This window comes from Stegodyphus dumicola, chromosome 10 (genome assembly GCF_044657685.1).
Source record: "Stegodyphus dumicola isolate Sdum_Otavi_A_Nest chromosome 10, ASM4465768v1".
Lineage (NCBI taxonomy): Eukaryota > Metazoa > Arthropoda > Arachnida > Araneae > Eresidae > Stegodyphus > Stegodyphus dumicola.
Genome location: NC_140777.1, coordinates 102837737 through 102865688, shown reverse-complemented (window position 1 = coordinate 102865688; position 27952 = coordinate 102837737). Strand labels below are relative to the sequence as shown.

Below are 27952 nucleotides of genomic sequence, written 5' to 3'. Positions count from 1 at the left end.
ATGAATAACCTTATGGATGCAAATGATAATAGGCTATAGGCAGATGATCTTCATCCTCTCTCTCGTAGGCCAAATTTCTTCATTACCGAATTCCAGATAGCTGACTACAAGACTCCATATATTATCATCACTGTCACCACTTCATGTCTTCCATTCTTCTTGCTCTCTTTAATTTTGAAATGAGGAACTATGCTATATGTGTATTATTTCTATTTACACAGACTCTGTAAATCATTTTTCATCCTAACTACATCAATTTTCCTTTTAATACATGGTTGTTCTTAAAAAGAATATGTTATGAAGTATACACGAAAATATTCAGGAGACAAAATGCTCAAATCTTCAAAGTATCTGTTGCAGCAATTACAGTGTATGTAGAATCGATTTTTGCTGCTTTTGCTAACTTTCTGAGCTATAGACAGTTTAATCTGAAGTTCAAGATTCACCATATTGTCGATTTTCTTCCCCCCCTTTTTTTTTTTGGAGTTACAAACACATTCAACTTGTTTTTCAGAAACGAGATGGCCCAGGACTTCTTCCTTTGTACAAATAGTCTATGCTTTTAAATTTTTTTGTACCAATTGCAAATTAATTCAGAGCATGGAAGGGATTTTTTTTTAAAAAAGAAAACTTTGTTAAAATTTGTACTGAATCCTGTAATAGATCCAGTTTTGATGAGTTCTAAAAACAAAATGCTGTGTCTAAGTATGAGTGTATATGTTACCAATTTACCTATCATGGTACACTGTAATTGCCAACATTACCTCATGAATTGCTAAGGAAAAACTTTATTCCGCAGCTGTATAACCCTTCAGATTTCATCATGATATCTTTCACTGGCTTTTTAAAATAAATTATTGAAATGATTTATTTAATTTGTAATAACCCCTGTTAGATTTTAAGAGTTTGTTAAGATTTGAGAAGTTTCTTTGAAAAACTGAGGAATGCTTAGAGATTTTTTCCGCATAAAGTTATGATAATTGTTTCTTCATTTTAAATCATTTGGACTTATGAAAGCTTCGCAGGCACATTCTATTTTTGTATAGCTATATTGATTTTTTATTAATTAATATACATATCTAATATGTAGATAAAAAATGCTATTTTGCAATATCATTTGCTTTTATGTTTCATTATAATTTAGAAAATTTGTAATTTCCACATGAAAGTGGTAATAGTAGAACTAGAGATAATTTATGATAATGTGATAATCTTTTGTAGTAAAATTTAGGAACAATATGAAATTGTTAAATTTATCACACTATCTGTGAATCAAAATTTTAACTTTCATAAGTCATCTGTCAGCATTTAAATTTGAAAGCAAGGTATGCAATTTTCTGAAATTCGTGAATTTCTTTCTTGCTTTCGGGAATTCGTGGGCTGTAAAAGCTGCAGTTGAAACTCAGTTTGTTTTAACTGAATCTTCATCTCAAGTTTCTTTTAATACAAGTCTCAGAGACAGCTCAGTAATAAAAAATTTTTGAGACATTTCCTGCAAAATGTTTAAAAAGCTTTAAACATCAAAATTCCTAAATTTATTGACATCAAGGAGGATGTTTTCTGGAAGATTTACTAATGATTGTTTGCTGTTATATTAAGGATATTATTGCTTTATGTTATTAAATGCATGTTGATTATTGCTGCCCATGTTATGTATCAAATCTTGATTAAATGTCTTGCTATAATTGGTGTAATTCATCTAGAACATCATTTCTATCTATTCTGAACTATCAAATAACTACCGTATTTGTAATATACAGACATGATGAAACTTGCTTATGGAATAATATGTGTAATGTTGCATTTTTGTTATTTTAGAAGGAATGAAATATCACATTTTATGCATTTTAAAGTTGTTTAATGTAATAATTTTGGATTTTAATAATTAAGAACTGTTTTTATGCATATATTGGTTAAAAGCTAAGAAAAATGGTATGAAGATATTGATAGTCAGAAAGATGTCCACTCTGATTAGAGCAAATTGTTGCATAGCAAATTCTTGTCATTGCATGCAGCAGGTTTTTTTTTTTTTTTTTTTTTTTTTTTTTTTTTTTTTTTTTTTTTTTAAATAGATCTTTTAAGCATCAAGAATTATATAGTTTAGTTTTGTGCAGATAAATTTAAATGAAGTGAATCTTTATTACAAAGAAAAAATACAACTGCATACAAAAATTTTAAATCTACTGATACAAGAGGTGAGTTTTGGATCTTGTGCAAATTAGTTTTCTGCAGGTATTCATATAAAGATAAAATATCTATAAAATAATTTATGAGTGCTTTGTGTAGAAAAAGTTATAGAAGGTGCTGTGCTGCTTATAGTTAAAAATTTCTGGTATTGGTTGAGGTTAGGAGGATGCAGTCAGAAAGATAAAGAGAGATTTAATGAAGTGCAGTTAAACGTGAATCATATAGAAATGAATGTATTTTAACTTTTTCAAAGATTATTGTTCATAAAATTTTTCATACCAAAATATGGAATGCTTACATCAACAGAACAACGAATTAGAGCGTATGATAAGATTATTTTCACCTTGAGGGATAAAAGAGCGAGGATTAATGCCTTGTTATTTTTTCGGTACATTTTATGTAATGAGAATTTTTCTTGTCATGCTTTGCCCCCTCAAAGAAAAAAGGCCGTTATGATAATTGTTTCTTTTTGTTCTTTGAACTATTTCAAAAAAATTTCAAATCAAAGAATTTTATTTTAAGACTATTCATGATACCAGACTGTACGCAGCAGAATGGCTATCGTCTTGTTATTCACCTCTTAACATCCATTATCTGCCAATGACCATTTGGGTTTCAGAAAATATTGGTTAATAACCAAAAAGGTAGCTGTGTTACTCCATCCAGAAATATACACCTTGTCAGCAAACAAGATGCAGAAGTTAGATACCATCTGATCATGAGTAGCTTATCTTGTTGGATATTCTGTGCTTAAGTGTTTCTCAATTGCTTATTAGAAATTATTGTGCACTAACTGCGTTTTGATATCAGATTTATTTCTTGAATGTAGTAGGAAAGCAAAATTAAAACAAAATGTTCAGTCGTTTGAGAAGTTGATTTTCCAATCATAATTATTTCATTAATATTCCAATTAATTGCACCATTACTTGGGCTGTAAAGCAGGTTTTGCATGAATAATGGTATTAGCCTAATAATGTCTAAATTTTGAAAAAAGCAACAATATTTTCTTTGCAGTATTTCTACAACAAAATATATTTTGTTTAAAAAGTTACCAAACGAAGTAGAATTAATTTTGGGTGCTGCTATAAGTATTAAATATATAAATAAAATAAATTGTAATCAAATTAAAAAAAAAAGTCTGAAAAGTTTCAGATTTTAACAGTCACCCAAAAGTGCTCTTTTTAAGTTTAATATGGTTTATCAGTAGATTTTATCAATAGAGATGGCCCAGGTGGAGTAGTGAAACATTCCATAAGATATTAGATGAATATGCATTTAGACTATTATGGGAACATCATACTTCTGTATATTTAAATGTTAAAAAATATGTAATATAATTCTATAAAATATTTGATACTTTTAATTAGATATATTGTGAATTAAATATATTTTAATTTAAATCAGATTGAAAAGTTAAAAAAAAATTCTAAAGAACTGCATCTATTGCTTTTAAATAGTTTGTTAATTAATAACAGAGAGGTTAAATATAAAAGAATGATCTCTTAACATATTTTAATGGACTCAAAGCAAAAATGAAACAAACCAGAATTACATTTCGAGACTATTAGCACTTCTGAGAAAAAAAAAAAAAAAAAAAAGTATTTGCCACATTTTAAAATTTCTAATGCTTGCATTTAGTTTGTAATTTTCAAAAAGATGTTACAAATTAAAATAAATTTCAGTAAACATTAAAAGTTTAATTTGAAAATTTAAATATGGGAACAAATGTTCCAAAACTTATATGTAAAGACTTCATCCAGTGAACAAAATTTCCATTCCGAATTATAAGAATGATTTTTTTAATTTATATTTAGTTTTAGAAAGTGTGCTAGATAATTGGTTTGTGTATTTATTTGATGCTCTGTGAAAAGATTTTTAAATGTCCTATAATTCAGGGAAATTCTTATGCAGTAAGATTATTTCTTTAATTATCACTTCATATTTACTTATAAACCAATGGTACAGATAGTGCAGAGCTAAATAGTGCCCCAAAATAAAAGTAGTTATGAAAACATAGTGACTTTTATGCTTATTGAGGAATTTCCTCGTGATAATAAAGATAACATCCTAAAACATGTTAACCTACTGTATTCATGGAATATTTTTAGATTCCATAAAAGTAATTTAGAATATTTTGCAATTTCATCCACAGCTAACTTAATTTTCTGTTTATTTTTATTCATTGAATATTCATTATTTACTACTGCTGAAGACACTCATCACATGATTTCACCATGTTGTAACTCATGAGACTTGCAGCAAATGTAAATCCTAACTATATCACATAAATGAAAAAAGTGAAACACCTGCAGTATTTACTGCTGATACTAAAAATCCAATAACAGTAGTATTGCATGTATGAGTTTTAAATACTCCTAATGAGTGGAATAGAGATTTAAGATAGTTGATAACCTGTCTTCTAATCCAACGCTACCTGCAGTTAAGCAGCTAAGCTAAGTTAAGCAGCTTCTCTACTAAACTAATAACCCCCTCCCTTTAATTCTTTAATGAATCTGTAGTTTCTGTAACAAATGCAAAACACAAAAACTAACGTTTTTTGCCTTTTTTTTTTTTTTTTTCCCCTTTTGACTTTCTGAGTTATGTTAACCAAGATGCTGATGTTACTGCTAACACCAGAAATAATAAATAGCTGAAGTAGATAACTCATGCCTTAAAGCTGATTCATTTCATAATATCTTAAAACTAGCCATTTTAATTATAAAACAGTTATCTCTTTCCATATATCAGAACAGTTCGCTGAATGCAAATCATAAAATTTGATCATCATAATAAGGCTTTAACATCCTAATGACTGTATTATTGAATCCTAAAATTCACATTTTTAAATATATTAAAATAACATCTTACCTGTTTCCTAAAAGAAAACAAATAAGATTTTTCTGATGTCTTAGGATTCTATTTTAAATTGCTTTACAAATCATTGCCATCATCTTCTTCAAAACAAAGAATATTTAAACATTTTGATATTTTCCAGTGTTTTCAAATACTGAGTTAGTTTTTGTGTTAATAATTCTTATGAACTTCATGAATAACCATGCTAGAGGAGGAAAAAAGCTACCCCAAAATTTTGAACCTTTTTTATATCTCCAGTAACAATTTTTGTATATTTGTGGGTGAAGATATCCAAAGCAGATCCGGATATCTTCATCAATTTGCATCCCAAATATAAAGAGTATATCAAATATATATAAAAAAAGTATGGCAATACTTAGTCTGTAAATATAAATATTGATCAGCTGAGTGCATCCACGCCACACACACTGTTTTTCTCTCTGCCATTTTTAATACAAGATTTGCCCAAAACATACATACCAGCATTGCTATTTGTAGGAAGTTGTTTGATGTAGGAATTTTTTATCTTAGTAAAGGTGATGTGTGTTATAGTTATTTTAAAAAATTTTTAATTTGTTCATAAGCTACAAAAGTAAGTTTCATTTATTAATACTATCTCACTGTTTTGCTTTTAATTTTCATTTCAAATATGAACATTCTTGTTGCAGTTATGTAAATTTCAGGCAAGGATACACAGTCAAACTAAACTTATTAGTCTGAAGTAATAAATATCCTTTATATTAATTTCTGTGGACGAGTAATTTTGATGTTAGAAACATCTAATTTCAGTAATTTATAACAATAATAATTTCTAAAAGCATGTTTTTTGTGTTATTTTATATTGCATTAGCATTGTTTTAATCATAAATTTAATCGTTTAATTTTAATTTCTATTTATTCATTCTAATGAAGAACTTACATGATAAATTATAAAATCAGACTGCTTTATTACTATTCCTTATGTCAAAGTGCCAGTTTTGTAGTGGAAGACTGACATCTTTCAGACTGTGAAAGTGTATTGTATATCAGTAATATAAACTACTGATATAAAAACGATATATATACTTGGGATTTTTCTTTCTTTTATTTTTAAAGTAAAATATCTGATGTATAATATAATATAATTAATAATTTTTATTAACATATATGTCATTAAGGTTATATACTAGGTGTTTGTAATTCTATATGTTATGCATTTAGCTTCCAAATGATAGTTTGTGTGCCACTTAGCAGCAAGTTTGTTATATTTTTCAAATTTGGTTATCTTAGTTAATTTTTATTACTTTATGATTGAAATAATGAAACTGATTGTCAAGAAATATTGAATTGAGATACTGAAATATTGAGATTGAAATACTGAATTTTGGTAGTTTTTTTTTTTTTTTTTTTTTTTTTTAAGCAGTTACTACACTTTGTCACCTAAACTGGCAAACTTAATCATCTAATTCTGTAATGTGCAAAGTTCAAATGTAGCCAAAGGCTGCTTTAACAATGAAGTACTTATATTTTTTATGTTGATTAAATTTCCTTCAATATAAGTTATATAAAAAAATTCATTTTCATGTTGTTAGTCACATGTATGAGTGAAAGGAATTTTAATTAATTAATGAGTTACTTATTTAATGGTTTTTATAATTATTCTAGCTTTATTAATATTGTATATGATTGGCTTATTAATGCTGCTTATTTTTAATTCGCAGAAAAACGTGTGGATCCTAATGGGAGAGTTTATTTTGTTAATCATAAAAACAAAACTACACAATGGGAGGATCCTCGAACTCAAGGGTAATTGCAAGAAATTATTTTGTTTCCCAAAGTCGTATAAATGTACTTCTCTATCATATGTTCTTTATCCTAATCTCTTAGTGCATATATTTGCTTAAGGATGTCTTCAGTAAAGGCTAAAAGTACTTAAAACGTGTTATTTTTTTATTTTTTACATATTATTTTTATACTGGAATTCTGTGTATTTTTTAATTGATTATCTGTTTGTGAAAGTTTCATTTTATACTTAAATTAATATTTTATACTAAATATGAGTTTTTTAAAAAATTCATCTCTATTTTACAGTTTAAGTCATTTTATTTGAAGAAATTTAGTTTTAATGTGTTTGATAATACTAAATGTTAATTGTAATTTTTTATTATTTGTGAAATATAAATACTTAATTTCTTAAAAATAGAATATTTTTGATTGGGAATTCAGTTATAAGGCTTGATGCTTATAGCTCTTTGTGTTATGAAAGACCGGAATTTTTAATCTTTTACAGAAGTAGTTTAATAAAGAATAACCATGAAAAATATCATAGTCAGTAATTTTTAGAAAGTCGTAAAAACTAATATTTTAACTTTATGTTTGTCATTTAGCTTCATTAATTTTTTAGTTATTAAAATATCTTTGTTTCATGATTATGAATGTAAAATTTTGTATGCATTGTTTGAAATTTGAAGCTTATATATATATGTAATGAAGTTATTTTTGATGATGACATAGATGTTAATTATAAAAGCCCATAAGGAGGTAGCTTCAATCATGGCAGGTTGAACACTTTTTGTGTTCCTTTTCTTTTTTCTTTTTTTTTTTTAAATGTGCTGACATAGCTAAACTGTTGCAAAACGCTTTCCTTTTCTTATTACATTGGTGCTTTTTTCATTTGCAGACAGCAAGCTTGCAAGGTAGAGAAGCTGAAAAAAAATACCTATATCAGTATTTCTTAAAACTTTTTTTTTCAAATGGGGACCAACCACTTCTATAAATTATAATGCTCTGCTGACCAGCTTACTCTTCTTCTCTTCGAAAGCAGTTTTTTAGCTCATGTTTCTATCAGTATACATACATTTTTAGAGTACAATTAATTCATTTAATTTTATACTGATATTTATTAAATAAGTTAAGAAAATTTATATTCATTTTTAATAATACAAAGCTGTTAGAATTCAGATCACTTTTTTCTTACTATAAATTAAATAAATGTTGGTATTTACATTAATGAGATAGATAAGCATACTGATTCTCGTGCAGCTGTTTATTGTTTGGATGCTAAGCTTGAGGTTGCGACATACACCGAGTCGATTTCTGTGCTTTGCTTTAATTTGAATTAATGATGAAAATACTTTCTGACACAGATACATAGAAGCAAACTGAATTATAATTTTTAAAGCATAGTTGTGTAGTTTCACTGGACTATTTATTGTAATATTCTGTTTCATTGGAAACATGTCCAGCAGCAGTAGATGTGCATTTATGGGATGGCAAGAAGTATCACACTTACGATGCTTTAAAGTGCTCAAGACCAAAGTGGAAATCTATAGATAGGGCAACTGGTAAAGATTGCCTAATTTCCATATTCTGAGATTTCTAGTGTGTAATGCATTTTTTAATACAAAAAAAGAACTCAAAATTTACAAGTGCACATTATACGTCAGATATAAAAATGAGAAGATGAGCATTAAAAAAAAATTGATTTCTACATGTGGCTAAATGCCATTACTAGCGATTTTGGTGATTTTCTAGGACCCAGTTGGTAATACTTTCTTTTAGGATAGACCATTTCATTACCCATTTCCGCAAATCATATTCATTATTTGGCATATTAGTTATTGTGAAATAATTTGTCTTCTACTCATGTTTGAAGCTTTTATCAATATCAAACATACTTGCTGCTGCAGGATTTCCATTTCCTTTTGCAAAGTGAATGACTTTGCATTTGAAACTAGCACTATGTTTGCTTTGTTTGGCAGTAGCCATATTTAATACTAAGACGGAATACTAGATCAACTGCATTTCAGATAAAGCAAATGGGATTTATTTTATATTATTGATGTTCACTTCAAAATCATGGCTTCAAATGACTACAGGAGAGAAAACTTATTCCTTAAATTCATTCAGGAAGTACATTTGTATCCCAAATTATGAGAAACCTTAGAATAACATTCTTCTTTTCTAGAAACCTTAGAATAACATTATTGTGTGCAACTGCATTGAATACAACCAACCTTTTTTGCAGATTTGCTCCCTCAAGCATTTACCTGAATTTATTTTAAAATATCATTAAACAGTTTTTTTTTCGTTTAGCTGCAAAATGTCTGCCAAAAAAGACATTTTTAAAACCAGATTAGGCAGATTCTAATCTCAATTGGAGAAAACAACTCTTATTATAGTTATAATAGTAATGTGTGGGGGATTATATATATATATAAATCATATGCAATTGGCTAATTTTTCTGGTTTCAAGTGGTACCATAATTAATTTACATCTCAGCACAGCCAATACGCACCACACGGATAGACTGGAATTTTCTTAAAACATACTTGCTAAACCTGGAAAAGTCAGGGAATTTCATTCTCCTGTTTGAGTGGCAACCCTGTTATAAGATCTTAAGGTTCCCTTAAACCTAAGGTGCCTTTTAGACTTTAACAGTAACTAAACTCTGGTTTTACAGTGAGTCAGTGAATCATACTTCTAAACTCAATGTGTCTGAGCGTTTTGGGGAGCAGAAAAAGTGTCTTTAACCGTGTGTTAGTCTTGGACAAATTTCTCTCAGAATGTAAATATTATGATGCTTTTTCGTTTACTAACAAGCACTTAATACTTATGTAACTGCAAGATGCTTAATAAGTATTTTCATGATTTATAATACTACATATTTCTCTTTTCTCTTTGAAGAATAACTAACCCAGTGGTTATTGAAGTTTTTATATTACAGTCAAAAGTCGTTAATTCGGACACCCATAATCCGGAATGATCTATAATCCAGACCTCAAAGCTAAAAACTTTCTGCGCATGTGCCGCATTGACACATGCGCATAGGCGTTTACGCGTGCGCGTAAGACCTTTTACGTCTGCGCAAATGCGTGTGTGCAAGTGCAGAATACGTTTTCGCGTGCGCGTTTTATGTATAACGGACGGTATAAGCTAAAATTATCTAATTATCTATTTCAGTTAATGTTGATGATTGCGTTGTTCCTTAATTTTCAAATTGGATCCGGCTTATTATTTTTTTGCGGACTGTAAGAGCAATACTATAAAAGTAAACTTGAACTTTCGATTATGTCAAAAAGAATTTCCGATTCTGGAGCTCCCAAAGGATCTACAAAACGAAAGTATGTTTCGATGTCCAACAAACAAAAAGTGGAATTGCTGCAAAAAATGGATAAAGACATGAAGAATGTGACAGAGAGGTTAGTGAAAACGAAAAAATTTCGATTGACAAGTTAGTCGGTATTCTCGGCACAGCAATTAATGGGACTTGAACAGCGGAACTTTGTAACTGAACAAGAAATTATGTCTTTTTATAGAATTAAAGAGAAAGTATTATCACATAAAACGAAGCAACTTAAATAACTTACATTGAAAGAAATGTTTAATAAAGTAAACAAATAAATATTAAGCCTCTTTTTTTTTTTTTTTTTTTTTTTTTGTAAATTTTGATACTCTTTAGATCATAATTGTTCTTTATTTCATAAATTACGGTTTCATATTTTTAATTTTAGAATTTTTGCATGCCATCTTAGGAGATTTAAACTGATGATCTATAATCCGGAAAAATCGATAATCCGGAATCGCCGAAGTCCCAACGAGTCCGGATTAACGACTTTTGACTGTATTTGATAGAAACATGCAGAACTGTGTTATTAAAATTAATAGGAAAGGTGTTAAATTTAGTATTCAAGCTGAAGATTAGAACTTTTTTTTAAGATACTTATATATTATAGGTTAGAGGACCCTCTGCCTCCTGGTTGGGAGATAAAACGAACTCCTGAGGGATTGAAGTATTTTGTTGACCATAACACAAAAACCACAACTTTTGTTGACCCCCGACAACCTTATGCTGCCAAAGGGTATGATATATTTTCTTGACATGGAATGAAGATTCTCTGGGACATTGTCTGTTTTTGTTTGTTATATATGTGTATTTCATCATAAATTTGTTTCAGACCTAAGGGAGCTTATGGAGTGCCTGTAGCTTATGAGCGAAATTTCAAATGGAAGCTCACACAGTTTCGATATTTGTGCCATGTAAGTCTGCATATTGCATTCACAAAAAGGATTAAATTTCCTTTTTAAATTATCTTGTTATGGCATTGTAATTTTTGAAATGTTTTTATCAAGAATTTGTACTTTTAACAAGAAAAAATGAACTATTTCTCTATTATTGGTTTAAAGATTCTTTATTTTTCTTTAATATGAATTTCCCCAAGTCTTTTTTTTTTTCATTAATTTGCTGTATATTTGCTATTTGCAGAGGTTGTTCTTCCTGCTTCATTATATTTCTTCTGATTATATTTTCTGAGTGTAGAATGTACAGTTAATGAACTAAGTATTGATATAGTTTGTAGTTATTAATATGAATGTTAAAAGTGTTTTATAGGAAAGAGTCATAGAACTAACCTCAAAACAAAGGTTATGAAAAACAAACGAGATGATTGAAATGTTGGAACCAATTCAGTTACACTTACAGTTCTTTTATGTTTCCTATTCAAATATCATGTACTAACAAAGAAAACACGACTTCTGAGAGCTGATGCGTTACCCTTTCCTTGTGTGCTTTTATTTTGGAGTGTGTGCCTTTTTTTTCCACACTTACTTTATTTGTGCACGTATAGAATATTGTTAATTAGCTAATGATTAATTATTTTGAATTTTAAATTTAATTATTTAATTTCTGTAGTATCCAAATAAAAAATGTTTTTTTAATTAGAAGTGTTCCCAGGGGTTTATTTAGAATAAATAATACATTATTTTTTTCTTTGAAAGAAACTGCATTAAAAAATCAGTTCTGTTGAAAAAAGAGATTCCATAAAAATTTTTTAAAAATATCTCTTTCAATAATTGTATAACAGTGCGTTTTTAAAAATTAGCAGATAAATGCTTGACATGCAGTTTATATGGAAGCAACTCAGGATGAAATAAATAGAGTATTTAAATTTGTTGGAGACAATGAAAATATAGAAGTGATATCTTATTATGCTATCGATAAATCATACAAATGTACTGTTCAAAAGACAAATGATGATATACTACTAACATGCATGTATAATTTCATAAAACAGTTTAAAGGATGTACTTTTCAACTTTAGATAGTCTTTTGTAAATAAATTAAAACAACATATGCTAATAAGTCTGTTCAGTTGCTTAATTTAGTTCAGATATTAGCTTCATTAAGCAGAGGAGGGGTGAAACTTTTAGTGATTAGACTTATCTATTAAAAACAATCTTGTCCTTTTCTATTAGAATTGCAGTTGTTTCCTCTACAAGATCGATTCATCAATTAAGTGGTTCAATGGTCACAGTGGTCATTTTGTCACATTTTCAAGTCAATTCCCAATCAATAATGATAAAATTAATTTAATTAATAAATCAGTATATCACAGTCTGAATATCTCTTACATTTTGCTTCTGTCAAATCTCAAATCAGTCTTCACAAACACACACAACAACACCCTTAGCTCTCTCTCACGGTAAGTAGATTTATCCATTTCTCCCACTTGAACTCCCATGGAGTTTAAATTTCAATTTTCAAATATTCAGGTAATAAATTTAAATTAATAAAATTATACGAAACTGAACATAGATTCGTTAAAGTTATTAAAATATATAAAATAAATAAAAGCTATTCAGATGCATTATTGATCACAGTTCACAAATGGCAATAGAATAACTTTGTTGATAGCTCACTGAAAAACACCGACTGCAACTGGACTCTCTCACAAGTCCATCATTACTAGGATACACTTCTTGGATGTGATCCAGTGGCCAAATCAAAGGCCTGAATTTGCAGTTTTGCAACAGTATTAACTGACCAACTTTCAAGTTAGTTTGTGAAGCATTCCATTTTGCTTGAGTTTTTATTTAGACATGTGGTTTGGCCAGTAACTATATTATATTAATAATTCATACTTATGAGTATGGATATTTTCTTTTTGTTAAATTCATAACAATCCACAAATTTCACATTTTTTAAATGTTTAAATTTCTTTTCAATATTTTTATCAGAAGTCGGTAAACGTGTACCTAAAATATGTTCCATTTCCAATGCTTCAGTTTCAATGCATAAATTTGAATCTTCTCTATTCTTTAATTTACTACATTAACTGTTTTTGATTCCATCTGCTTAGCACCACATGTATGGATAAAAAGACTTTCCTTTCTAATAACAAAAATGTTAAACTTTTTGGAAATAGCCGACAAAGAAAAGTGTGGTGCGTATCGTTGTCCAGAGAAATTGTAACAATTCCCTGTTCATTTTCATCATCAGTTAAGGCTGAACATGCTTGGAACATTAGATAATTGGTTTTTGTCTTAAAAACTGCAATATGACATTATCTGTTTCAATTTTTGGAGAGGTAATGTGCGAATTATTTTGATTTCGAAAACAAATTGATACATGGTGAGGTTTATTGCAACTAGAACATAAATTCCTTTTCAGAACATTCAGCAGCTATATGTTTCATCTTCAAGCATGAAAAACAGTGCCCTTGCTATTTTAGTTTCCTTTTTTCATTTGCATTAAAAGTGTAACACGATTCTTATTTATGACCTTTACTACGAAATAAACACATTATGCTTTTGACTGATGCCATAAATTCATGAGTGTATGGGGAAGAGAAAGAATTCTCCTTTTTTATGCTGCGGTCTTGAAATAATTCTTCATTGTCATATAAATTTCATAAACTCATTAGAATTTTTAACAGGGTTTCATAAACATCATTAGGATTTTTAACAGGGGTTAAATTCAGCAAAGCACTTAAATGAGCTTTAATCAACATGTTTTTATTTTTGAATCCTTCTTTCAATAACTCAAGTGCTTTATCATATCACTTAAAGCAAATCCATTAATACATGCCACAGCATTATCACCTAAATAGCTAAATTTATCGACTTCACTTATAATTATTTTTAAATTAATTCCAAGTTTTTTAAAATATTTGTGCTGTTAATTTTTTTGACTGAATATATCTCATTCTTTTTACGTGCTGCTAAAATGGAAATAAAGCATATTGATTTTTCTGTTTTTTGTGTGTAATGCATATTAAATATTATTATCTTTTCTGCATTAGTTTCAGCTGTGCATTATGTATGTTTTTTTAAATTGTTATTTTCTAAAAGAATTTTTATGCGTCTTTAAAATTAATGTTTTTTAATCTCTTAATTAGTGCAATGCCTTACCAAGTCACATAAAAATAACAGTTTCAAGACAAAACATTTTTGAAGACTCATTTTCTCAGGTAAGTGTAATTTAATTTCATAATTTATTATTGTTAGATACATTTCATATCTAAGTACTTCGTCATTTATAGTAAATTTCCATTTTCTGTTTTGATTGTCATAGATTCTTTGTTTGCAGCATGTATATTAATATTTTTCATCCTTCCTACATCAGAAAAATTTCACATTTTTGAATAAAGAGAAATATAGTACAATAAAAAATTTTCATGCTGTTTTGTGTATCCGTCGAATTAGACTGTAAGTTAGTTTTGCAACACAAACTTTAATGAACAGAATTATTTACAATTGCACAAGTTAGTTACATTGTTTCGTACTGAGAAGAGAAGTATCGTTTCTTAATGATTAAATAGGTCAAGAGTAAAACTCTCTTCATCGTTGCCTAGATGATCTCCACTCACGTGAGAGCAGCATTGCCGCAAAAATTCAAAGAAAGAAATATTTCAAACTCGTAACACTCCCCGCCGATTGGATTCTTAATCCTAGAATCTAGATAGAAGAATCTAGATATCTATCTAGATAGAAGAATCTAGATCCTAGAATCATTGGATCTTCTATCATTTATAAAACAATACAATATAAAATTAAATGAAAGTTGTACAGCAAAAATTACACTCAAAAGTACAATAGTAATATTAACTATAGAAATGAAACTTAAATACAATAATTAATACACAGGTAACACACAAATATTTCATACAGATCTCTTAAGTGTATTGCCTTGTGGCAAGCGTATGTTCACAACTCTTACTTTCCCATCACTTCCAGTGAATATTTCTTCTACTACTCTTCCTGTTAACTACTTGGTGCATGGTAGGTTTTCTTCCTTTTCCAGCACTAAGGTCCCAACATTTACGTTATTCTTACTGAACTGCCACTTATGACGTTGTTGCAGATTATTTAAGTAATCTCTTTTCCCAAGTTTCCATATTCTTTGAGAGCATCTGAAAACCTTTTCCACTTGCTAAGCCTATTTTCATTGATACAGTCAAAAGTCGTTAATCCGGACTCGTCGGGACTTCGGCGATTCCGGATTATCGATTTTTCCGGATTATAGATCATCAGTTTAAATCTCGTAAGATGGCATGCAGAAATTCTAAAATTAAAAATATGAAACCGTAATTTATGAAATAAAGAACAATTATGATCTAAAGGGTATCAAAATTTACAAAAAAAATAAAAAAGCTTAATATTTATTTGTTTACTTTATTAAACATTTCTCTCAATGTAAGTTGTTTAAGTTGCTTCATTTTATGTGATAATACTTTCTCTTTAATTCTATAAAAAGACATAATTTCTTGTTCAGTTACAAAGTTCCGCTGTTCAAGTCTCGTTAATTGCTGTGCCGAGAATACCGACTAACTTGTCAAACGAAATTTTTTCGTTTTCACTAACCTCTCTGTCACATTCTTCATGTCTTTATCCATTTTTTGCAGCAATTCCACTTTTTGTTTGTTGGACATAGAAACATACTTTCGTTTTGTAGATCCTTTGGAAGTTCCAGCATCGGAAATTCTATTTGACATAATCGAAAGTTCATTTTTACTTTTATAAAATTGCTCTTACAGTCTGCAAAAAATAATAAGCGGGATCCAATTCGAAGATTAAGGAACAACGCAATCATTAACATTAACTGAAATAGATAATTAGATCATTTTAGCTTACACCGTCCGCTATACATTAAACGCGCAGGCGAAAACGTATTCTGCACTTGCGCGCACGCATATGCGCAGTAGTCAAGGTCTTACGCGCACGCGTAAAACGCCTGTGCGCATGTGCCAACGCGGCGCATGCACAGAAAGTTTTTAGCTTTGAGGTCCGGATTATGGGTGTCTGAATTAACGACTTTTGACTGTATCTGTAAGTGGGGGTTCTGCGATGAAAGTGATGCGTCTCCCAATAAGGAAATGCCATGGGGTTAGGGTTTCAAAGTTATCAAAATCAGCTGACAATGGAGTCAATGGTCTGGAGTTTAGAAGTCCTTCAATTTCCATTAATACTGTAATGAATTATTCCAGAGTAAAATGAGAATATCCTGCTATGCTTTTTAAATGATATTTAAAAGATTTTACGCCGGCTTCCTACAATCCTCCAAAATTAGGAGATCCTGGAGGATTAAAATGCCAGTCAATTGTTTCCTCTGTGAAATAGTGAACAATTTTTCATTTGGAGAATTTATGATTTTTCAAGTCATTTTAGCTCGGCATCTGCGCCAATGAAATTTCTTCCATTGTCAGTGAAAATCTTAGAAGCCTTGCCTTGCCTAGAGAAAAATCTTTTCAAACTAGCAATGAAACCTGTTGATGTTAAATCACTCACAAAGTCTAGATGTAGTGCTTTAGTACAAAAATATAAATAAATTGCTACGTATATCTTATTCAGTACCCCTCTCCTCTGTCCTTTGAATTTCACGTAAAAGGGTCCACAAAAATCTGTGCTGGTTACCGTAAGTGGAGGAGAAGGTTCTATGCGTTCCTTAGGTAGTTGGTCCCATCAACTGTTGCTTTACAACTGGTTTGTTCTTTGTGCACGTGACACAATTGTGCATCACCAATCTGCACAGTTTCCTACCATTTAATGGCCAATACCTTTGACGTATTAGGTACAGCAATGTCTGGGGTCCTGCATGCAAATATTTTAAATGAAAATACTTTACAATCATATAAGTTAAGGGATGATTAGATGAGAGGACAATAGAATGTTTAATGTTATTGTTAACACTAGAATTGATTATTTGTCTTCCAATGTGAATAAGCCCATTTTTATCAAGAAAACGATGAAGAGAAGCTAATTTACTTTTACCTTTTACATCCTCACCTTTCATTAAGGCAGAAATTTCTTCCAAATACCCATTTTGGGCAAATTTTAAAAGAACAAATTCTGAATTGTTCAACTCTTGACACTTCAGATACCCACCTTTTTTGTCTTTTGGATTTCTACAGTTATAAATAGATCTGAAAACATAAGAAACTATACAAATAAGTTTAGAAAAGTTATTAGTAATTTTAAACATATCATTATGAAACAAAACATTCTGGTTAGCTACAGCAAAACATACAGATATATCTCCTTCTACACAATAACCTTTTTTCATTTCTGAGAAATATAATATTCTTCAGGAACAGAATTATTACACTGAAATATTGAGACTACAGATTTTTCTTAAGAATTCAGGACCTGACCACCAGGTCTCATTTTTTAAAAGATCTTCTACACTAACCCCTCTTGTTACAAGGTCAGCTATGTTCACTTTACCAGGTATGTGTGACAGGATTGCTAGGAATCCTGTCGCACATGCCTGAATCTCTTTCGCACGATTGGAAACAAACTGTTTCCATTTATGGTGAGGTCCTTTAATCCAGAACAATGTGATCTGGGAGTCTGTCCGAAAATGAATTCCCTTTTTTACAATTTGTTCTACTTCTTTCGCAAGTCTGGCTGCGAGCAATGCTCCCATGATTTCAAGTTTTGGTAGAGTCGGTTTCTTTAATGGGGCAACACGACTGTTTGAAGCAATTAAGTTTACTGAGATTTTGTCAACATTTTTAACTCTTTTACGTATACTGCAGTTCCGTATGCCCTTTGGATGGCATTAGAAAAGATGTGTATTTGAAGTTTGTTGGCATCACCTAGGCTACCGTCGAGGATCATCCTAGGGACTTGTAAGTTCAAAATATTAGATAACTCAAGCTTCCATTGAGTTTACATTTTAAGAAGGTTTGCTGAAAGTTCTGCATCCCATGAACTCTTCCTAAGCCACAGTTCTTGGAATAGACATTTGAGTCTGATTGTAAACGGGGTTAGAAGACCGAGCACATTGTACAATTTCCCTGATGTTCTTAACACAGCTCTTTTTGTAACACTTTCTCTTTTATTAAACTCAAGTAAATCTTTCACGTCAGTAGTGATGTAGTCTTGATGCACGTGCCACAGAATACCGAGAACCTTTCGTAGTTTGTCCATAGGATTGGCCTCTGAATGAATGGGATGGATCTTGAACCCCTTGTCTTCCCATGTTTGTATCAGTTCCGTGCTGTTGGAATTCCACTTACATAAATTCATTCCTGCTTCGGCCATAATCCGTTTGGCTTCACACAACATCTGAAAGGCCGATGAGGCGTTGTCGAGAGCTCCAACAAAATCGTCTGCATATACGAGGGCAATCCCCAAAAAAAAGGTCTCCTTTTTTGGGGGGACATAGAGAAAGTTTTAATACGGTTGTTGGCAATACTGTTGTGAGTGGTGCCTTCTCCGCTACCACATAAGCAGTCAGGCGCTTCACTCGAATACTCATTCTTGGCTTGGCCGCCGTTCGAAATGTAGCTCCCGATAAATGTTACCGCCAAGTGCGAAGTGCGTGCAGTTATTCGATTTTTGAACGCAAAAGGCGTTAAACCAGTTGAAATTCACCTCCTATTGACGGAAGTGTATGGACAGTCATGCATGGATGTTAAAAACGTTTGCAAGTGGTGTAGAGGGTTTACAGCCGGTCATACTGAAATTCATGACGAAGAAAGGAGCGGGAGGCTGTCAATTGCTGACGAGACAATCGCGAAAGTTGAGGAACTCATATGTAAAAATCGGAGGATTACTCTGCATGCTCTCTGCATTTTGGTTCCTTAGGTTTCCAGAAGCACTATCCACAGGATTTTAACGCAAAAGTTGCAATATCGGAAGGTGTTTGCAAAATTGGTGGCGCGTATGCTGACAGAAGACCACAAGCGACAACGTTTTGATTCTTCCCGCGAATTTCTTCGCCTCTACGGTTCTGTTCCGATGATGAGGTGAAAGATGAGGTTCAACGCTTCCTGAAGGGCATGGCACCAACCTTTTATGACATGGGTATTGTAAAACTGCCACAGCGTCTGCAAAAATGCATCGACCGAAATGTCGATTATGTTGAAAAATAAAGCATTCTTCAATCTTTAAAGTGATATAGCAATTATAGAAAATAAACGGTTCTTTGTATATCTAAAAATATAGGAGACCTTTTTGGGGGGAGATTGCCCTCGTAGACATTTATCAAGCATTTCCTCCGTCGCGGGATACAACACTCGAAATTTTTCAATGTGTTCTTTAATAGTGGCAGATAGCAAGAAAGGATTGGCGTTGACAGCAAACAGAACATGGCAAAATCGGAAAATTGGGATATCATAATGTTCATTTGTACCTGGGTTTTTACGTGGAAACAGAAATTGGGCTGTATTTCGATCTTTTTCATGCAAAGATATCTGCAAAAACGCCTTCTCGATATCTGCTAAGATGACCAACACATTCAAACGGAAGAAGATAAGCATGTTGAATATCAGAGGGTTAAGGCTAAGTCCAGCGTATAAATAGTCATTCAGAGAAAGTTCGCCCTGTTCGTGTGCACTGGCATCAAAAATGATTTATTTCTTGGAACTGACGGAGTCTCTTTAAACCATTGAAAATGGTAGATAAAACAGAGGCTTATCATCTTCTACCTTGTCATTTGGAACCTTTTCGATGATACCCTGAGTTTCATAATCATTCAGTATCTCTCTTTAGTCTTTATAAAGTTCTGAGCATCTCTCAAATTTTCTATTCAAATGTTCCAGTCGTCTCCTGACAACTGTTAAGTTATCACCTAATTCCTTAAAGTTGCGCTTCCATGGTAACCCAAGTTTGTACCTCCCGTCCTTATATAACCCACAAAATTCTTAAAAAGTCATATGGCCCTAGCTTCCTCATCTGAGTGTACACTTTGAAGGACATCAATTGATTCTAATTCCCAAAATTATCTTAAACCCTCATCAACACCATCTTGTATAAAATAACGTCAAGAATTACTTGAATACATGACGGGAATAGAACCTGTTACCATCCATCCAAAAACTGTTTCAATTAAAGTGATAGAATTACCCCTTAATTGTATTTGGTTTCCCATTAATAATTCGTAAAATACGTCACCTCCCAAAAGAAGCGATATTTTTTTAGGTAAATAAAATTTAGGATTAGCATACTTTATATTTTCTGTCAATTTTAAAATTTTGACATCTGTTTTCTCAGCTGGAACATTTCCAGCAATTTCTGACAAAATTAAAAATTTGAGTTCCTTACTGAAAAATTCTTTGTCATTAGCATAGCTATGCATGTGCAAATTTTTTCCGTAATCGTAACTACTGTATTTTTCAATCCAATTAAATCTGCTCTACACCTCTATCTTTGAAAGCTTTGATCAGCTGCTTCCTCAGTTATTAAATTTCGCATTGATGCTGAATCACAAAAAGCATTTAACCTTAACCATTTCCCATTAGATTGCTTTAAATTAACTCTCACCATGGAGAAAAGAAAATTTTTGTTTGTATTAAATGAATAACAACAAGAAGTGTTTCGCTAACTGAGCCATCTGGCACCTGTGATTGCACAACATTTGGTTTCAAATTTCCTGTCTTTCCCCCTTCATCCGCTCCACTGTCAATAATAAAACAAATAAAACATGCACATTTTTGTTTTGTTTTTGACTTTCAAACGCGAAATTCGCTCTGTGTAACGTTGTACTATGATTTTTGTTACATGTTTTACACTATAAATGAATTTTCTTGCATTTAGACATTGCATGAAATCCAAGACAGTTATAACACAGATTAAACTTTCTAACATATTTTAATCTCTAGTCTGCTTTTGGTTCAATAAACCTTTTACATCTGAAAATCGGGTGCGATTCGGTGCAACCTAACATACAATTATTTTTGTCATTTTTTATTATTAGCGTTTTGAATTTCGAAGTTAATTCCTGTTTAAATTCATTTCCTCCTAAACCTTTGTTTACGTTTTCCAAAGCTTGGCATCTTTTGTTTATAATTTCTGTAAACTTTGCCCAGCTTGGTAATTCAGAACCTAATTCCATTTTGTATAACTTATGAGTATCAATATCTATTCGTTGAAGAATTACATATATTAAGATTGCTTCACAAAGGGTTTGCGTGTAATTCCAACTGTTTTAAGGATCTCAAATTACTTTCGATTTTATCAAGCATCTGTCTTAAATTAGATGTGGATTCACATTTAACTTTAGAGCAATTAAATATTTCATTGATAAGCAGCCGTGCAATAATAATAATTAATAAGCAGCCGTGCAATAATAATAATTAATAAGCAGCCGTGCAATAATAATAATTAATAAGCAGCCTTGCAATAATAACAATTAATAAGCAGCCGTGTTCATTAATAACAATAAGCAGCTGTGCATTTTAAAAACGTTTTTTCAATGCTTTGATTAAACTATTATATGTATCATTTACCGTTATTAGTTGTTTGGCATTACCCTTGAGTGCTGATTGAAGATAATATAATTTTTGTTGTTCTGACAACTGATCATTATTGTCAATTAATGCCATAAACTGTGATTTCAATGATAACCATTCGGCATATAAACCTGAGAACTTGGGAAGATTGACAGCTATTTTACTGTACAGTTGCCAAAGGACGGACTACTTTTAACATTTTCAATAGAATTTTTTGAAAGCTTACCTTGCATGTTTCGAGGTCAATTTGCAGATCATCGAGGATTGCTTCAAGGCCTGGCAAGTGAGCGTTCGAAAGCGTGCTGTAGCATTTGTTGCGTAAATCCTCTAACTTGGAACGTAGTTTGTCCACTACTTGAAGCTTTTGAATAAAATCCATTGGAATGTAGTTTGTCAACTACTTGAAGCTTTTGAATAAAATCCGTATTATCCACTGGCACTTCATCTTGTAAGAATGACTTTATTCTCGTTATTTGCAATTTTATATATCCTCGTTTTCAAGTAAAGACTGTTAAATGCGAGAGTTCCACAAGAGCCATTTTCTCATTAATAGTTTCGTCTTTCAGATTTTTGTTTTAAACAGTTCGAACTTCATTGGGTCGACGTTGACCATGTTTCATGTATCCGTCAAATTAGACTGTAAGTTAGTTTTGCAACACAAACTTTAATGAACAGAATTGTTTACAGTTACACAAATTACAGTTAGATTGTTTCAAACCGAGAACAGAAGTATAACTTCTTAATGATTACGTAGGTCAAGAGTAAAACTCTCTTCATTGTTGCCTAGACAATCTCCACTCGCGCAATAGCAGATGCCACAAAAGTTCAAAGAAAGAAATATTTCAAACTCGTAACACTTGCAAAGAAGTTAAGAACATGGCAGGTTTTTCATGTGTTCATAGTAGTGCTTCAAATTAGTATAGAGCATACTGTAAGAAAGAAATCCAAGGATGTAAATTACCTTTATTCAGAAGTGGACTGTGAGCAGAGTAAGATGGAAGAGCGAAACATATATATGACAGACAGTAAGCAAGAAAATTGCTGTTAGTGGTCTCTAGTGACTAAATCACTTTGGAAAAAGTGAACATTCAAACATAAAGTTGACTCAAATGATACTTCACCATCTCTAAATTTACACCTTTAATAGATGTTGGAAGGGTAGTTGCATGTTCTCTGTTTTTTTTTTTTTTTCAGCTATTTAGACAACTACAATCACTAGTAGAATAACATTGGCTGTTATCTGTAAAGAACTCCCCTCTCCCATCCCAGTCGCTGAGCTTCTGAATTCTTGTATACTTCATGTAACAGTTAATGTCATCTCCAATGGGTAAATTGCATATGGTACTGTGTGAGACAGGACACTTACCTATTAGTCACCTAGTGAACAAATTACGGTAAGATGCAATATTAATGAATCCCGTAACATGTTGCATAAGTCTTTAAAATAAAATACCAGTCCACCATTGCTACAGTTACTCATGAATGATTAGTATTAAGCTATTAGGTACCTAAGGTAAAATAATGCACTGAACAAATATTAATTTAGAAGTCAAACAACAAAAATCAGCTTTATATTTGCGAATTTCACAGGACTAATTTCATTGGTTTTACCGAATCATTGTCGTCAGCTGCCAAAGTGCAAATGAACTAGATAAGCTATAGTGATAAATTAAGGTAAGATAAGAATGAACCTCACAAATCTCAAAACCCTCGATTCCCAAGATTTTGGCTGCTATTGAAAAAGCTTCCAAATTCAGTAAAGTTTCAGATACACAGAAATAAATGATTAGGCATCTTATCGCCCATAATGTTAAATTTTACCTCAAGTCTTTGAAACCAAATCTAAACGTGAGAGAAAGAGCTACAATACACGAAATTTATTCTAACCCGGACATTATCATTTCAAATGCCAACAGAGGTGGCCACATAGTCATAGTGGACAAGAACACTTACATCGATGGGGTCACTAAGCTCTTAAACAAAGGACCATGTAATCCGATCCCTAAAGACCCTTCACCTTTGGACCTTTCAAAAATAAAAACTGCGACCAAATCTTCACAAATCTTTTCAACCAACTTAAACAGTTACTTATCCGATCAATTGTGAATTGTGCCAGATTATATGCTCTTCCCAAAATTCATAAAAGTGGTATTCCTTTCCATCCTATTGTATCGAATTTAGGCATTACCTCATACCCGTGAGCTAAATATTTAGTTTTTAGATTTTCAACTCTATTAGAAGATATGGTTTCTTTTCATGTAAAATCATTATTCACCAATGTTGATTATTCATCAGTGAAGGGTGCGTTAAGATGTCTAGAAACCAGACATTGTGAGTTTTATTTCTCCTGCATCGAAATTGATGACCTAATTTCCTTTAAACAACTCTGTTTGAAATAAACACATTATGTTCTCCAAAATAAGTATTACAAGCAAACTGAGGGATTAGCCATGGGAAATCCTCTTAGTCCCATCCTGGCTGATGGATTATTATGAATCAAAATTATTTGAAACTTTAAACTTCCCAGTTTGGTTCTGCTACATAGATGATGCATTTACCCTGTTTCATGATAATGAAAATGGTTTAGATAATGTTCTTTCAATAATGAATTCCACTGATACTGCTATTCAGTTCACTTTTGAACAACCAGTTCTCTTCCGTTCCTCGACATTTTGGTCACACATAACCTATCTGACTTCAGTACTACTGTTTACCGTAAACCTTCATCGGTTTGCCTTCTGCCACTCAAGCAGTTAAAAAATTCTCATCTCAACATACCAAAAGGCATATTTGTTTTAGGAGATTATAAGAATTTTGTTGTCATTCTTTTCTTGCCATCAATTAGCTATAAAATTGGTTGCATTTTACAGAAATTTAACTTTTGGCGTTGTTTATTCTCCTATCAATAAAGTTTCATACTCGAGGACCCCATTCCGGATACGAGTTCCTTGAACATCCACTTCCTTCCTAAGAACACGAGGCATATGTTAGGAAAAAGGAAACACAGAAGTCCTCTGTTGCCCAGCATTGTTGGTCCGAAAATCACACTTTCGATTTTTCTGCAGCCAAAATTATTCAAAAAACATCTTCCATTGGTGAACTGGATTGTCTAGAGGTATTTCATATTTTAAAAAAAACTTTTTCTTCTAGTTAATGACCCTAATTTCAATCCATCTTTATTAATTATGTTTTAGTTTTCTTGTATCCTCATAGATGGCACCAGTAGCTTAACTCCTATTCAGCCATTCTTATCTTGTTCATTTGCACTTTGGCAGCTGAGGTTAATAGTTTGGTAAAACCATCGAAACTGAAAATTTAAAAATATAATGCTGATTTTTGTTGTTTGACTTGTAAATTAATATTCGGTAGCTGTTCTTTTTCTTTTAAAATGCTGTCAGCTTGTGACATAGTGCTATGCATAATTGTAAGATCCTAGGATGCACTAATCACCTGTCAACCTGTAGGGTCATTAGGTTATTTTGAATGTACGAGATATGAAAAATGAGCAATGCCATCGATAGGGCTCCAACTTGGATGTTTTGAATACGCGCCAAATGTGCTAATGTTATGCCATGAAGGCATGGAGAAAGGAGGGAGAAAATATCTTATATACTCCCTCTTTTAAAGGGAGGGGTTAGGAGACCCAATCACCAAACCCTGGTAGTTAACCCCTTCGCGCCGACTGTCACGTATACGTGCCAGCAACGAACGCACTTACCTACCAGCCGACACGCAGGCGTGCCAGAGGATTGTTCCATTCTCTACCGACTGTCACGTATTTGTGCCAGTACTTTGGAACGTTTTTCAAACTATAATTTCTGCCACAAGATGGCACTGTATGTCCATATGGTTTCAGATACATGTAAATTAGACCTTCTACTCGAAATGAGAGAAGCATGACTCACATACACGTGTTTTTGATTATATAAACAAATGGGGAAATAAATGTTTCTGAACGGCGTGATTTATGACGTCTCTTTAAATCGCACTTTATTCGCACGTGGTAGTTGTTTACTGTAAGTAGAGAAGTTTTATTTGCTCTAAAGTGTTGGGTATTTCGGTTTACAGTTCAGTTTTTAGAAAATAATTAGATCTTGTTAGACGTGAATTCCTTGTTTTTACCGTTGCAATGTTGAAGCGTCGAAAATGTTTAACAGAGCATGAAATAGCAGAAATGATGCAAACTTTGTTCAGAAGAGACTGATAAGAAAATGAGACGACGATGCTTCGTTTGTTCACATTCCCGGAAAAATCCTCCAAAACGGCAAATGAGTTATTACGAGTGCAAGGAATGTAACGTAGGACTGTGTGTAGATCCCTGTTTTCAAATTTTTCATACGAAAGGAGAATTTTAAGTAATATATTTAGTTTTCAGATGTATAATGTTAAAATTCATAAAATGGTGAGTAATTTAAATAAAATGTGTAAAATATGCATTTAAACAAGAAATAAGGTAATTAAAGTATATATATAAAAATATTTATAAAGCATAAGCCGTTTAAATACTCTATAGAGCATTATTAAACAATGCGTTGATACTTCGGAAATTTCATGGATTTAGGCTTAGTAGCAAAAAAGCCCCCGGCCCTGGAGAGACGCTCGCGTAAGTCACTGCCGGCCTCAGCGATAAGCGCGCGTTTTCGCTACCCGGCTAAAAGGGGTTAAGAATCATTAATCGCCATCTTTTAGTTCAGGCACCACTGTCTAGTCATTAAGTTATATTTGAAGGAGATGTGAAAAATAAGCAATGCCCTCGACGGGACTCGAACCTGGACCTCTCAAATATGCTTTAAGTGTGCTACTGTTACACCTTGAAGGCAAGCAGAAAGGAGGAAGAAAATATAAACATTTTTCCAACTTCCTAATGATTCAAGTTAATGTTACTGGTATTATCTGTGAAATTTTTGATTAAACATGTCACACCATGATGGTAACTTATCAATATGGACTATGCACAACAGAACAATGTAGTGAGCTTCCACTGTAATTCTGAGCACACATCATCTTAGTGCTTTATATTCTTCCCTAATGCCTGGAGTCTGTCATGCTAAATATATGCATATGCGAATACTAATCGGATTCTGGTGGTTTCATTATTGATTTTCCGGTTTGTTCTGTTTGTTTATTTTGCTATTATACTAGTTTCCACATTCCATTAAATAATAATAAGATAATCATATATCACACTTATTATTTATTTTATTATAAACAGATCATGAGGGTTCCTCCACATGAACTCAGACGAAGGTTGTTCATTACATTCAGAGGCGAAGAAGGACTTGATTATGGAGGTATTGCTAGGTATGTTAAAGAAAATAGTTGCTGGTTGATATTTTTATATTATATTTTAAATATTGGTAAGAATTTTTATAGTTGTTGGCTTGTTTGGTTTTCAATTACAGTGTTGCATTTAAAATCATTTTCCCCTTTCTTATAACTTTTGAATGTTTCTTACAGATCTCATACTATTGAATCCAAATGTAGCATTAAGGTTTGTCTCTTACAAGTGGGAAAGTGAAAAAGAACTATTATGTATTTCTCATTTCTACCCATATTTTTTTAATTAGGAAAGATGAAAAACTGTGGTGATTAAATGAAATAATATTATGACTGAAAGAGACAATATGCTCAATCTGTAGCAACGAGGTCAGGGAAATGCAGTACAAAGTCCACGTCAGGACTGCAGCAATTCTGGATTTTTTTGGATATTGTATCATAAGTATAGTAGCATGATGTAGAGAAATTATAAAATCAAAACTTTCAAAGAGTGGTTATGAAATCATAAAGCATTTATGATCTAAGTGAATCTGAATTTTCCAAAAATGTTCAGTGTTTATTTTTTGCATTGTAGATACATTAGGAATTTTATTTATTTATATATATATATATATATATTGGAAAGCAAGAGAGATCGAAAAATTAGCAGTGCCTTTCATTGGAAATCGAACCGCGGACCTCTGGGATCGCTCCCAGCATGCAGACTGCCACACCACGAAAGCATGTCAAGACGGCGGGAGAAACACCTTATATACTCCCCCTTTTAATGGACAACTAGGGTTTTTAGGGAACGCAATCACCAAATCCTGTGCTGGGAGAATCATCATCCACCATCCTTTTAGTTCGTATGGCAGTGTAGAGACATTGGGGTTTTTTTGGGGGGGAAAGCAAGAGAGATTGAAAAATTAGCAACGCCTTCACTGGGAATCAAACCGCGGACCTCTGGAATACGCGCCCAGCGTGCAGACCACCACACCACAAAGGCATGCCAAAAAGACGGGAGAAACACCTTATAATAAATGGCATTATTTAATATTTCTCTCAATGTAAGTTGTTTAAGTTGCTTTGTTTTCTGTGCTAATACATTCTCTTTAAATCTCTAGGTATACATAATTTCTTTTCAGTTATGAAGTTTCATTGT

At 31.8% G+C, this 27952-nt stretch overlaps 1 protein-coding gene across 3 annotated transcripts in view; it reads left to right on the top strand.

Annotated features, from left to right (window-relative positions):
• Su(dx) (WW domain containing E3 ubiquitin protein ligase suppressor of deltex) overlaps positions 1 to 27952 on the top strand; it is a 117004-nt gene that overhangs the window by 59873 nt on the left and 29179 nt on the right. For all 3 annotated transcript variants that reach the window (XM_035374290.2, XM_035374291.2, XM_035374292.2), the window contains 5 exons: positions 6741 to 6825; positions 10756 to 10881; positions 10978 to 11059; positions 14197 to 14268; positions 26747 to 26835. In XM_035374290.2, the coding sequence (XP_035230181.2) occupies positions 6741 to 6825; positions 10756 to 10881; positions 10978 to 11059; positions 14197 to 14268; positions 26747 to 26835 (454 nt within the window). The remainder of the gene's footprint in view (positions 1 to 6740; positions 6826 to 10755; positions 10882 to 10977; positions 11060 to 14196; positions 14269 to 26746; positions 26836 to 27952) is intronic.